Source organism: Aythya fuligula, chromosome 1 (assembly GCF_009819795.1).
Source record: "Aythya fuligula isolate bAytFul2 chromosome 1, bAytFul2.pri, whole genome shotgun sequence".
NCBI lineage: Eukaryota > Metazoa > Chordata > Aves > Anseriformes > Anatidae > Aythya > Aythya fuligula.
In genome coordinates, this window is record NC_045559.1 from 120,822,401 (window position 1) to 120,837,491 (window position 15,091).

The 15,091-nt window shown below is 34.4% G+C and overlaps 1 protein-coding gene across 9 annotated transcripts in view; it reads left to right on the forward strand.

The window, feature by feature from the left end:
- Positions 1-15,091, forward strand: part of DMD (dystrophin) — a 958,404-nt gene that overhangs the window by 554,428 nt on the left and 388,885 nt on the right. For all 9 annotated transcript variants that reach the window (XM_032193124.1, XM_032193145.1, XM_032193154.1 and 6 more), the window contains one exon: positions 10,238-10,402. In XM_032193124.1, the coding sequence (XP_032049015.1) occupies positions 10,238-10,402 (165 nt within the window). The remainder of the gene's footprint in view (positions 1-10,237; positions 10,403-15,091) is intronic.

Genomic DNA, 15,091 nt, shown 5'->3' on the forward strand with positions numbered 1-15,091 from the left:
TCTGTGAACTTACTGAGGGTGCACTCAATCCCCTTATCCAGATCATTGATAAAGATATTAAAGAGGACTGGCCCCAGCACCAAGCCCTGGGGAACGCCACTAGTGACCGGTCTCCAACTGGATTTGACTCCATTCACCACAACTCTTTGGGCCCGGCTATCCAGCCAGTTTCTAACCCAACGAAGCATACGCCAGTCCAAGCCACGAGCAGCCAGTTTCTTGAGGAGAATGCTGTGGGAGACGGTGTCAAAAGCCTTGCTGAAGTCAAGGTAGACCACATCCACAGCCTTTCCCTCATCCATCCAGCGTGTCACTTTGTCATAGAAGGAGATCAGGTTCGTCAAGCAGGACCTGCCTTTCATAAACCCATGCTGACTGGGCCTGATCGCCTGCTTGCCCTGCAAGTGGAGCGTGATGACTCTCAAGATAATCTGCTCCAAGAGCTTCCGTGGCACTGAGGTCAAACTGACAGGCCTATAGTTTCCCAGGTCTGCCCTCTGGCCCTTCTTGTAGATGGGCATCACGTTTGCTAGCCGCCAGTCAACTGGGACCTCCCCCGACAGCCAGGACTGCTGATAAAATGATGGTAAGCGGCTTGGCCAGCTCCTCCGCCAGTTCTCTCAGTATCCTTGGGTGGATCCCATCTGGCCCCATCGACTTGCATACATCCAAGTGCTGTAGCAGGTCGCCAACCATTTCTTCATGGATAGTGAGGGCCACATTCTGCTCCCCATCCCCTTCCACCAGTTCAGGGTACAAAGGTTTGATTCCACTTCCTGGCTCCACAAAGAACTACCCCAAAATCATACCATAGGTCTAAGGTTGTCCAAATACTTGTTGAACTCCAATGGGCTTGATGCAGTGACCACTTCTCTGGGGAGCCTGTTCCAGTGCCCAACCACCTGTTCTCAGTGAAGAACCTTTTCCTAACACCCAGTCTGATCCACCCTTGTTGCAGCTTTGTGCCATTTCCTTGGGTCTGATCGCTGGTCACCAGACAGAAGAGATCAGCAAATTGATCTCTGTTGAAGTTGAGGTACTCTACAGCTATTTCCCTCAGGACCCCTTATCTCTACCCTGTAATCTTCTTCTGATATTCTTGTTGAATTAATATATCTATTTATCATCAAAATGGCAAGTCTCTACTTTTCTCACTCCTAAGTGGCCAAGTTTTGGGGACAAGTGGCTGGAGGACAGCTGTGCAGAGAGGGATCTGGGAGTGCTGTTTGGCTGAACATGAACCACAGTGCAGCCAAGAGGGCAAACCACATTTTTGGGTGCACTGAACACAGCATAGCCATAGTCAAGAGCTGTGATTCTCCCAGTGTATTTAGTGCTGGTGCAGCCTCAGCTTGAATATTGTGTACAGTTCTGGGCTCCACGGTATAAAAATGCTATTAAGATATTTGAATGCATCCATAGGAGGACCTTAAAGCTACTTAAAGGGATGGAAGACTTGTCTTTTGAGGAGAGGTTGAGGGCTCTTGGGTTGTCTAGTCTGGAGAAGAGGAGGCTCAGAGGTAACTTCATTGCTCTCTACAATTTTCTGAGGCGATGAACCTGAGAGAGGGGCACTGGTCTCTGCTCCATAGTATCTGATGACAGAGCATGTGGGAATGACACAAAGTTGCACCAGGATTGAAAATGGAAAAATGGAATTCAGGCTGGACAATGATTAAATGTATGTATATATACAATACTACTTTGCCAACATATTTTATGGCATCTTTTAGTAGAGGAAATTTCTGTCTTTTTGTGTTTTGGATATGAATTTGGAATATATTTTCATATATTTAAGGAGTTACGCTAAATACTTTGAATATAAAAAGTATGTTTTGTAAAGACATTTGTGCTGACAGTTTATATTGAAGTAGTATTGATCTAGCTGAAATACCTGATTTCAAATAAAACATTTTAAGCAAATCCTTTCACACATTTCTGCACTACAATAATCACATATGCAAGAGATATTTCACATGTGGTAACCAATGATTCACATACTCTCACATAGCAATGAGCCACTTACAGTGATTTGAACTTTTCTAAATTTTAGTTCCCAGCAGACCCTCCTGTTGTATGTCAGATCTTTTATGCATTTTTGTCAAGGAAGACTGTAGGAATCTAAAACCAAAGTTTTGCTATTTGCTGCTTAAAAAGTTTATAGGTTTATTTAGGTCTTTCTGTATTGCAACGAGCCTATATAATTAATATTTCACAAACAAAATAGTCTGAAATAGCCTTAAAGTTAAACCTCCCCTTTCTTCTTCCCTAGCCTTTTGTTGGCCATTTTTCTCAGAATTTAAAAATCATCTTTTAGAAAATTAGGCATCAGCATTACACAGAGAATTGCCTGTTATTATGATACTGAATTTAATTCTACATTGAGCACTGTTTATCTAAGGTAACTCTCACACTCTCATTTTTTCTATTAGTTGCATGTTTCTTAAAATTGAAAAGTTGTCACCTCTCTCAAAGTGCTAAACAGATATTTATTGAAAACCAACTGATAATGAAATCAAACTAATCAAACTAATCAAATTGTTAATTGTTTTCTATCAGTCATGTTAGCTCACTAGTTGCTAGGTAGGATCATTCACTAGAATTGGAGTACCACCATATTTTTATTTTTCTACAATTTTTAATAGAATAAATTCTTCATTGCTAGGAAATTCCATAAATTTCCTGTTACATCTACAAATAGCTGTAGACAAAATTCCATCCCATTGAAATTTATCTAAGCTGTGCAAAGATAATGCAAAAGATACCCCTGTTTATTTATTGTGGAAATATAATATAGTTTATCTGTACATTATAGAACATATTTGTCTAATACCAGAAATTGCTGTTTCATATTGATTTTATTGCTGTGTTACAAGTCTTAGTTCCAATTATATCCATTTTCTCTACCAAGCAAAACACCAATCTTTTGTTGTTGTTGTTGTTCCTATAAAGGACTCCGTGAGCAAACCCAATAATGATACTAAGTTAATAGCTTGCATTTTAAGGTACTAATGGTACTACATGCTGTATAAATATTTGTAATTTGTTTCATTGCAATGCCTTTTGACTTCATTTTGCTTGTCAGGCAGATGACATTTTTTAGAAAATTCCTGGCAGTTTTGGGAAGCTTCTCTCAGATGTAGGCAACAGCATGGAAGAAAGTATCATGTGCTTAATTAGCTACTGAATGATTGCCACTCTGAGATGATTACACATGGAAGTCAAGACCATTGGGCATGGTCTTGAAAGTAAAGCAGTCAGATAACATAATTCTTAAAAAGGAGGGTTGCAGAAAAGGATGATGAGACACAGCAGCAGACAGGAAGGTCTCTGTCACAAGGAATGACCAAAAGTAGAAATAGGACTACTATGTTCAATTTGCCAAGCTGTGAGAAGAGATTGGTCTTTATGTGGTATGATAAGCTGTCTGACCCAGAGTAATGTGTTACTATGGGAAACCACAGCAGTACATCTAGCTGTTTGCTGAGCAGTACTATGGCCTGCCATTTTCTCTTCTTCTTCGCTTATGTAAGTCAGGCTCCACTTCCTGTGAGAAGAGAACATCGACTGACAGCTTCAAGGTAACCAATTAGGCAGAATACCAATTATATGGGTATTTTATTATTATTTGTTTGTCTTGTGTCAAGATAAAGAGTGGCTGCAGGAATCATATTGTGAACCTTTTATGTTTTCTTTTGGATTTCTGGAATTCAGTATGGGACAAAGAAAGGGATAAATAAAAGAAAGTTGTGGACCAGATTATTCGACAAAGGTGGAGGGTCTTGTGCTCAGAAAATGCCCTTGTCAAAGGAAGATCACCAAGACAGTATACAACAGAATGAATGTCAATTAGTTATAACTATTAAAGCATATAGATATTCAGATGATTGTGATATAAATCATCATATTACCATGTAAGAAAAACAAAATAAATCATCGGGTTAGGGGGATATGTTTGTCTGTTGTTTTTTTTTTGTTGTTGTTGTTTGTTTGTTTGTTTGTTTAAAGCTAGACAGGCAGATGAAGCAGAAAAATATTTGGTGCACTGCATTTGTGGATTACTTTAGTCATCTGAATCAATGGACTTTTTTTTCTTTTTCTTTTAAAATAAAAATAAAGCTTGTGAATATTACAAATACCTACTTAAGAAGTTTTTTGTTGTTGTTGTTTTGTTGTTGGTGGTGGTGGTGGTATTGTTGTTGTTGTTTTTTAAAAAAAGCCTGAAAAACATGTGCCAAGGTCAGATCCCTTACAGGGAAACATGAAACACTGGTGACACCGAAAATAAAATTCTGTATGTATTTTTAGTAGACTGCTTTCATCTTCCTCTAGTAGTATAGCCTTTATTCCACATTTGTCAGAGACACCATGGTTCATAAATATTCATCACTTGAAAGAAATTACATAGATTTTGTTTTAAAGTCAATATTGAGTTTGCTAATGAAAATGGCTCAGTTAATTAACTAAATGGCGTCCTAAACCGAACTTTCATGAAACTCTTTCTTACACTGATTGTTTTTCATGAAGAAATGATGCATAAAAATTAAGTTCTCGCCTTCTATTTTAAATCATTCTTTTGTACATGCTCTAGGGAAGGTGATTTTAAGCAGATAAAACTTTCTGAACAGCGGCTGAAAGAACTGCTGTTTTATGTAATAATTTTACTAGTGTTATTGAAGCATCAGTTGTGATATATAGATAAATTGGGATTAAAGCCTGTATTTAATGCTTTCTATGACTAATTATTGTTTTATTTTCTGAGTCCTGTCTTGGACAACACAGAAACCTGCTTTCAGTCCAGTTATGCTGTGGGCTGACTGCAGTGTAGTCACCTGTCATTTTTCATTTGATTTGTATTTTAACAAAAATGGGATAGTAAAGCAAAAGCTAGTGCTTGTTTCACATTTATTATGGAAAGCAATTCATACGGAAAGCTACACATTCTTCACTTTTCTGCATGCAAACAGTGGTGAATTTTTTGAAACCTGACAATGCCAGTTACTGTACAATCAAAGACCACTTCCATAAGGTGCTTTGTATATTAGAAGGACCTTTCCAAGCCAGGAATACAAGAAAAGCATTGTTAAGCCTTCACAGACACCCCACAGTATGTGTGTATAATGTGTGTATATATATATATATATATATATATATATATATATAAAAACAGTACATACATATATATACATACATACGCAATTGTATATATACAATATAATACTCATTATTATATTTTATCTATATTTTATCTTATTATACATATCAGGAAAGTGGAATTTAAATCCAGTGTCAGATTCATCAAAATAAGATCCATTCATTATAAGCGCCACTCTGTTGAGAGGTCGGTGAGACAGCTAGCAAGAGAAAGGAGTCTACCTTATCTAATATCTGGGGGAGGTGGGGGAAGAGATAGTGAATAAATCGGGTAGGAAACATATTTAAACTGCTATTAAATGTTTGGAGATTTGGGATTTTTTCTCCCTCTACTCACTCTCATGTTAGGGAGATCCTCGGTATTCTTTTTTGACAAAAGCCATGTTGGTGAGATGCATCTCCTCATCTGTATTCTCAAGTAGCTAGGTAGTAACAGCACAATCTTCTCTTTGGTCCCTTCAGATAAATAGGAAATGACCTTGATATTGACTTGTGAGAGAGAAGGGAAGTATTCAAAATCACACATTGGTCATTTGAAGCCACTTCAATAGCTTTCCTTACTTTTATCAGGTGACAGCTGCTGATAATAGTGATGCTTTACTAATTATATGATTTATTAAGTTCATTCACTTGCAGTAACATTTCTGACCTCTGCAAAACTATTCCCAGTTGTTCTTTCCTTCCTACTTACTATCTCTACCTAATTAGTTTCAGCTTGTTCATTCTGAGTATTGTTCCTATTACAGGATCGAACTCCACAGATGTTACATTAATTGTTATTGAAATCTGCCTTCTGGATATTCATAAGGAATTAAACAGAATGGAGACCACAGAGTATGATTTTACATCAGGAGACATACCTTATACAACTTCTTCCTTCCTTTATATTTATTGTCATCATATGAATTCATATTCCTTTCCATCTGCTCAGCTCTAATTCATCACATAGTGCATGCACACAACTATGAATATAGACTAAAAAGTACCTGTATATCTAAAGCTAAAGTAAGAAGCAACAGAACATATGAACAATGAAGGAGATATATATGGCTAAGATGAGCAGCTGCTCATCTTAGCCATATGTTGCACCCAAAGTGGTCACATTGGGGTGGGGATGGAAAGAACCTAAGAGTGGATCATCTAGTTTTCCAGTGAAGGAAGGTCACTGAAGATGTGAGGTTCAGATGGAATAGAAATAATGTGTGTATTTCTTCATAGGAATTCTAGAATTTCTTATAGGAATTCTTATGGAGAAATACCTATGGAGAAATAATGGAAATATTAAATTAACATCTAGACTTTTAAATTATTACTTTAAATTTGACAGAGTATTCTCATGTTTACAGAAACATCTTATTGTTTTTATGCTGGTGATTTATTTGCATTCTTTTAATAGAATTTAATTAGAAAATACATAAAACAGATTAAGTAAAAAATGGTCTGACGTTTTAAGATGATGAATAATGCTACGTATTGTCTGACTAGTGACAGTTTGTAAAATTAGGATCTTCTGCTGTTTTCTGATTTAGAATGTAAATCTTTTCTATTATTCTGTTACTAAGCTGCCAATTCATTTAACTTAATTAACATTTGAACTAAAGTACAAAATTTTAGATGCATCACATACTTTGAGATTGTTTTGACACATCATTGAATTTATACAGTGCTTTGATGTTGAAATCAATTTTTTTTTTCTTTGAAGGAATAATCTATACTTTAGTTTTCATTTGCACTTTGAAAGTTATTTTTTTCCTTTGGTTGCAAACCAAGGTATGTTTTCATTGTTGATCTGCTGCCAAATAAGACAAAGTTTAAAAAAAAAATTCTAAACAAAAAGTGAAGCTAAATTTTTAGAAAGCTGTCCCAGTTAAAGTTGTCTTTTTCACCATGTCTTCCTTGACAGCCTATAATGCTTTTAGTTTCATTAGGTCTGTGTTTAGTTTAGGCAGATTGTGGGGAAAACATCTTCAATGTTTGTCCTGTTTTTACTCTTCCACAGGTGATGCCTTCTGGCTACTGTTCCTATTGGTCTTGGCACTTATGAAATGATTTCACTCCTCCTCTGATGAAACCTAACAGTCTTTCTTAAACAGAAGGGAATGAAATAAGATACTATAGGGGATTAAACTGGGTAGACACCAGATGGTTACCCTGGGCACCGAAGGAATAAAAGCAGGGTGGGGAAGGAAGGAGCCAAAAAGTAAAATACAAACAAACAAACAAACAAAAAAATGCAAAAAGAGTGGCATCTGGGAAGTAAGAACTAGTAGAGAGAGTCCAGTGACAGGACAGTGGGATGGCTGTCCCACTGGCATCAGAATCCCAACTTCTGGATGGGACTTCTGGAGCTGTGAACAATCAGCATGCCAGTACCTGAAGCAGCTTGTCAAGAAAGTCCTGTAATAGATTGAATTTGGATGAAAAGACTGTAAGTTAAAAGGCAGAGAAAATTCTAGAGGATCCTAACTCTGTGTGTCCTCCTGTGGAACAGAAGGGGCATGAATCAGGAGACCCTACAAACATATTCATGTCTGTTACTCCATGGAGTTTTTCCCAAATTATGCTTCTGGAAATAAGCTGTCTCCCCAGAGACAGTCTGCAGCAGTACCCTCGCTTGATGGGAGAATTTGTAATTCCCTTAAACTCATCAGGCTCTAATTTGATTAGCCAGCATGACTGTTTGATGCCAGAATTAAGGAAAAATAAAAAAAAAAATAAAAAGAGAGCAAACAAAATTCCTTAGATCTAAGAATCCGTTTTCCACACAACAGTATGAAATGTGTTCCATGGATTATACAAGATATTCCTTTCTTAATGTCCAGCCAAAAATCTGTTTCTTACATGCTTACCTTAACCTTCTAGGTTTGAGGGAAGCCCCATCTTTATTTATTGTTCATCTTTTAATCTTTGTGATAAGAGTAGCTGGCATTAAAATTCTCTATATAATGAACCAATTCATATTGACCTAGATTTTTTTTTTATTTATATACTCAAAATATTATAATCATATATTGTGTTATAATTTTAGCCCAGGAGCCAATTTGTAAGAAGAGACTGTGTTCACTTATACTGCAATTTAACTTAATCTAGTTTGCTTTTTTTTTTTTTTTTTTTTCCCTGTATCTGTGATTACTTTTGGAAACTGTAGGCTGAAGTAAGTAAAGTACATCAGCAAAACCTCGTTTTCTCTTCCGTGTTCCTAGATTGAATATTTTTTTAGTATGTAACCTCTTTTTTTTTCCAGAAAGCTCTACAAATTTTAATTTGTCTGTCTTCTGATAGACCCAACATAATTCATTAATGTTGGTTGTAGCCAGATTAATTTAAATTTCAGATCTTCAGACATTAGCCTGGATTTTTATCTGCCTATGATTACCTATTTGCTTTTAATAGGTTTTCTGTGGAACTTGTATACGTTAATATCAAAGCTACTAAACACTGAATATTAACATTCAAAAGATGTAGGAAAAATGAAACTAATGTTCTGTGAAATTAGGCCAAGATCTGCATAGATACTGAGTGAACACATAAGGGAAATGAATGCATTTTTAATTGTTTTCTTTCATATTTGGGGCCATACTGGAAAAGCAGAGTTTTTATTTTATTTAACATGATTAGGGGGATAGAAAAAATGATTTGACTCACAGGTCAGTTTTTATTAAATACGATATTATGGAGTGGCTATAGCAAATAACAGAGATAATTTAACATATGGTAAATCAAGTTAATGAATTAGAAATATCACTTAAGTATGGTCTAATAAATCATATGCAGAATTTATGTAGAAGGGTTATTTTAGTACCTACAAATCAGTATTTTCAAACTAAATTTGCAAAGAAATATACATGCCATGAGACATTTGTTTTCTTCCCGCTCCTTCATCTGTTTTTTCAGTAACCTTAATTGTTTTCATATCTCTGATGTATTTTGATTTATTGTCTTCTATGAAATATCATCATTAGCACTTAGTACACATCAGTAATACTTTTGTAGCTGGGCAACGTGATAGCAATTCTTCTGTTAATAGTTTAACTTCACAGGGAATTTGTATTTTACTGTGTATGTCTGAAAACTCACATGTTCTGCTACTAAGATTTGTTTTTTAGTAACAAACAAAAAAACAACCCTGTGCTTTGAAACAAGGAACATCAGGAAAACTCATTTTCTTCATATGAAAAACTAACCATACTTCCTGACTGATTTTAGAAGTTAATTGCCATATTTTCTAACCCCTGCGTAGAAGCTGTATTTGCTGTTGTTAAATTTTGTTCTGTTTTGTTTTTAAGTGTAGATGGTTTCTCCTCTGGTATATGCTTGCAATGCTGGTAATAGTGTAGTGTAGTGATACCTCACCTCTCCATCTATAGAAAACATGCTGAGAAGGAGATTTATATTGGCCTATTTATTTCCAACCTGTTCTTATATTTACTCCAAATGCTTCAGTGTTGTGAGAGTTCAGCTATGTCATTCACTGATTATTAATTTCTAATACTAGCAAAAAAATGTGCTTAGTTAGAATGTGCTTAGTTAGAAACTGACTATTTTGAATGCAAATTAAGGACCTGATCAGTATTGATAACATTTTTTTCATTATTTTCCTTCACTATATGCATCTGCTCATGCATATTTGGACTCAACTCACAATTATAAACACCTTGTCCGAAAACAGATGCTTATAAACTTGCACATCAAAGAGGTCAAGAAAGGTCATTCAAATGGTCACTTTCATGTTTTGATATTCACTGTTGCTCTCTCTGATTAAAAATTGACAATTGAAGATATATACTGAGAAAACAAACATTTTATGTACTGCAAATGGAATAGTAGAATAACAAAAATGAATAGTCTGATATGTTTATTCATAGGAATGAGACTGTTGTTACTGATTGGCAAGATACCTACCTTAACAATTTGGTGTTCATAGACTTTTCTTCCCTTCTTCATACAAGTGTATAAAATTATTTTATTTAATATTATTTTAACCTTTTATATCCATGTACATGTATGTGTTTGCAGTCTTAAATTGGTTTATGTTTATTTATTTATTTTCTTACTACTAAAACAGCTTCTGGTATTTTTTCAGGTGTCCAAAGATCTTCCAGAGAAGCAAAAAGAAATAGAGATTCTGCTAAAGGATTTCATTGAACTCGATCAGCAAATAAATCAGCTGACATTGTGGGTAACACCTGTGAAGAACCAGCTAGAGCTTTATAACCAAGTGGGTCAGCCAGGAGCTTTTGATATTAAGGTAAATTCTCTTCTGTTTTAAAAAAGAATCTTGAACATTGCATGTTCAAAAAGTCAGTTGGTGCATAGGTTGTATTAATAATGTGATTTTGAGACATAAGTCTGCAATAGCTCAATAAAATTATTGCAGAAAAATTTGATGAATTAAGGCAAGATCATTTATAAGATAAGAATAGCCCAAAAAGTTAATATATCAAATTTTAAAATGAAGATAAAATTGAGAATATCAATCCATGACTATTTAAACAGTTTTCATTCAAGTTAATATGACTAGTTGAAAATCAGAATATTTAGGGCCATATCATTATTCACATATTGCAAGGAAAAATATCTAACTGCACGGGTAATATCATAGTAATCAATAAAACTGATTGTGAACAAAATATTTGTAATCTAATGCTTAATATATTTTTATGTATAAAAAACCTCACATAGGTTGGGTGGGGCTGAAGAAATTAAGGACGAAATATACTGATTAGACTAAAGGGGCCTGCGGGGTAGTATGTACTCAGACCTTTTGGCTTTGCATTATTTGTCTGTCTGTATGTGACTGGGGAAATATTTTAGCATACAGCAACTTATTGAAATACATGAAATTTTTTTGGTTCATAGTAGTTGAGCATCACCTAAATAAAAATTAAATAGTATACGCTGTTTTTTTATTGGGTCTCATTTTGCAGTTTTCAGTGAAAAAAAGTAAATACTTAAAACTTTTTTTGCTTTGGATGAAATGGAGTAATAACTGCTTCTGAAGACATGGTTTTTGCTGAGCGTATTTATTAAATTTACTTAGTTTCTTTCATGCAACAGTTTTAATGCCAAAACTCTTTTTATGTCATACAATCATATTATGTAAAACAGTGAATCTGAAGTCCTGTTGTAGTCCTATAATTGACAGAATGAGTTCAGTGGTGACATTCATTCCCTTTTTAAAAGATAAAATTAGTATAGCTCTGAAATTATCTGTATATGTGCCGAATGAAAGAATTTTGCTTTCAAGAAAATTATCTATGCCTATTTTCTCTATTTAAATTTATGTTTAAAATATTTAAACATAATTCTTCCATTTTTTCTTATATTACTTTTCATTCTATTCCTTTTATTTCTAGAATTATTCCATCCTTAATGTTTGTATAAAATAAAAGTAAGGCTAAACTGGGCAAATTATAAGAATATTGTTTTTTCTACTGTTTGTGAAAGAAATGTTTTGTTTGGCTCTTTCAGTTCTGTTATGGTGATGTCATGGGATTATTTTTGAAACACTGTTGAAAGAATAGAAAAAAAGTAAACTTTAGTTCTGAAGGGGTTGGATGAAATCTTGCATATTTGTAGAGGAAGGGGAATAATGAAGGCAAGTAAACCTCTCTGAAAGAGGCCCTACCATATCTCTTTCATAGATGAATTTAGATCACTTAGATTTAATTTTTGATCAGTTTTGATCAGAGATCAAACAGCTAGTTATTTATGCTGTTGTAAGGGCTATAAGCTTATCAGTTTTTATCTGCATGCTATCTATCTGGATTGTGTTTTAAACAAATAGGCTTATATCTTAAAATGTTGTTGACTGATGGTTTATGCAGACTTTTTCTTTAGAGGCAGAATCTCTTGCATTAAAGGTTCTATATTAAATATTTCTGAAAGCAAATGGGATTTTCATAACATTTTTTAAGGTTACAGTAAGAGCTTTGAGACTGTTTATCCTGACAAAACACATAGAGGAAAAAAAAAAGGGGGGGATGGGGGTATATAATTCAAGAAAGCAGCCTATTCATGACAGCATATGATTTTATACTCGACTTTAAACTCATGTTTTTGACCCATGCTAAAATGCTGTCCTATACCGGGTCAAGCATGTGCGTACCGAATCGTTGTTGAAGTTATTGACAATGCTCTTAAAAAAATAAGGTGGAATGAGAAATTTTAAAAAGAATCTTATTTGGTGTTCTAAAAACTGGTAAGATATGAAGAAGAGGTTTAAAACTGCTGGTTGAAATTGTAAATATAGCAGTTGAATCAACAAGACCAGGCCCACATCAGTCCTTGAGAAACCTGACTATTCCTATTATAGGATTTGACATAATGGCTTACAAATTTGAATTGAGACATTGACTTTTATGAAAATTCTGTCAATTCTTCATACTATTTTGCTATTCATACTACTTTACTAAGCATGGTAAGTGTTCTTCCCATTCCTCTTCAGCCATTGGGTTCCCTCTTTTATTTTCTAGGGTATTTATTTGGGAAAATAGTTCAGAGAGTAACTTGAATGGAAAATATTTATAAAAAGATTTTAAATAGTATAAGGATGTTCACTTCTAAAAGCCACAATCTGTTAGAATTGTTAGAAATTTTATGACCTTAAAGCAGATGGAAATTATTAACTCATTAACAACATGAGTGCAGCATATATTCTACAGATGTTAATTTAAGTCTTGGGAATAAGGACTCTTTTGTATACTGTTATTTAGTGAGTTACTAGTTACTTAGTAGAGTTACTACTGTACAGATATTTAATGAGAAATTAGTGAGTTATTAAAGCCTACTTGAGATTTTGAAACCACCATGTATGATGAGCTACTCTGTGTTCATAACAGAGTCCAAGTAAACAGGTAATTAGCATTACCTATAATAGATAACAGATCTATTGATAAGGTTTTCAGAGATTATCATTTATCTCAGAAGCCTAGTTCAAAACTGGAAATTCTGCTAATTTATAGATGGTTGTAATCTACAAAGCAGATTCAGTGTTAATACAACTTGGACAGTGCCAAACATTCAGAAAGAAAGATTTAGGAAAGAAAAAGCAAGAATCAGCTACATGTAGGTTTTAGTGTTTGTTGATTTTTTTTTTTTTTAATGTCTATGTATTTCATCACAATAATTTTACTTTTTTAATGCTACTTTATGTTCCTTATTCATTCCTCATAATCAGTATCTTTACTGAGCATTCAGTTGATGGGAGAACTTGAAATTGAAAAGTTGTAGTGAATAACAAAATCTAACATTTATTGTCAGGAACATTTTTAATCTGTTGTCAATGGTCTATTGTGTTGTGACTGCTGACTCTGCCTGTTTAACTACATCTAGGGTATCTGTAGTTATGGAATTGTAGGGTAGCATTGCAATATGTGACTACAGAGTAAAAGCATGAGCTGTGGTGTGACAGATCATTGCCACTAGGAAACACAGCTTTGAGCAATGGGTCAGAATCTCATATGGTGCATAACCAAATTGCATAAAGGGAAAAAATGAATTAGAAAGGTTGCTTATTAATGGAAACTAAAAATGAGACCTTAGTAACAGCCTAGTAACCAGAACAATAAAAATTAGCACTGGTTAGGAAAATCAGGAAGTAAAAGTGTATGTGTAACTTCAGTATTTAAAAAACTACTGAAGTAATCTTTGAAATAATTTAAGAAGGTGCATTTTAGCTCTGGTTCCAGTACAGTAACTTTAGTAGGAACAAAAAGCATTTCAGTGAAAGAATGCTGAAAGTTACTGGCTCGTATTGCACAAAAGACTTAAGAAATTTTGTGTGTTATTGCATGTTTCTTTTCTCAGTCTCCTATGAAAACTGCTTGAATACTGGATGTATTATCTACTTCTAATTGTATTTGGGGTAAAAAATATTTTTCTTCAGTTTCATTGTGTACTGAATTTAAGTATTTTTTAAAGGAAATGCAGAAATGCATAACTTACAACATGTAGAAAAATAAACTATCCCACACTCAAATTTTAACCTTTTATTTAAATATTTCTCCAAAGAGCAACTTCTTTTGAAATAGTTATCGTTATCCAAGGTATAAAGATTGAGTTACAACCTGTATATAACTATATAACTATAACTGTATATAACTAGAACTCAGTGTTGGGCAGAAGGTTGCCATTTCATTTTCAGTCGTTGCCTTTAAGAATTTGCCTGATTTTCCATTCAGTGCATATATATGTTATTCTGAGATTTGTTATCTTTTCTGCGTATGCCTATGAAAACAAAGCCTCCTTAGCAGAGACACCTAAAGATAACGTAGAACTTCTGAAGAAATGTCTTTGGCCTGTGATGTATCTCTGGAAAGTTGCAGATTGACTGGAGTTCCATGACTGTATGTTCAAGATCTTGCTAGCAATAGGCCAGACTGAGACCGAGTGTCTGAAAGATATCCTCTTTGATGGTATCTCTTTGAATTTCATCTCTCATTTTTTTCTACAGGGAGCTGTGTTCTAGCTGGTGACTAATGCTGTTTGCTAGGCATACAGGTCTTGTGATTATAGTTCCATGACAGAGTTAAATTTTGCATTTCAAGTAATGTTTTAAATGTAGAGTTGTCGACTAAATTCTCAAACAGCATTTTTCTTTCTCTACTGCTTTTTTATTTATATATTTATTTATTTGTATTTAACACTCCCACAATTTTTTAGTATTTGCAATTATTTTACAATAATTACTCTTTGGGATCAAATGGCCTGGGTTGCTGAGTTTGATCCTAATACAGTTCTTGTAAGAGGTGCTAAAGATTCTCTGTTACAACCTGAACAGACAACCCTTGCCTACAGGTTGCACAAATGTCTGCTGATGGTGCTCCTTAACCCTTCTGGAGAGCCCAGGATATGCAGTGAGAAGGGATGCAGAGGCGCCTGCTTCTCCATCTCTCATAAAAAAAAAAAAAGAAAAGCCTTAAGAGTCAACATACCT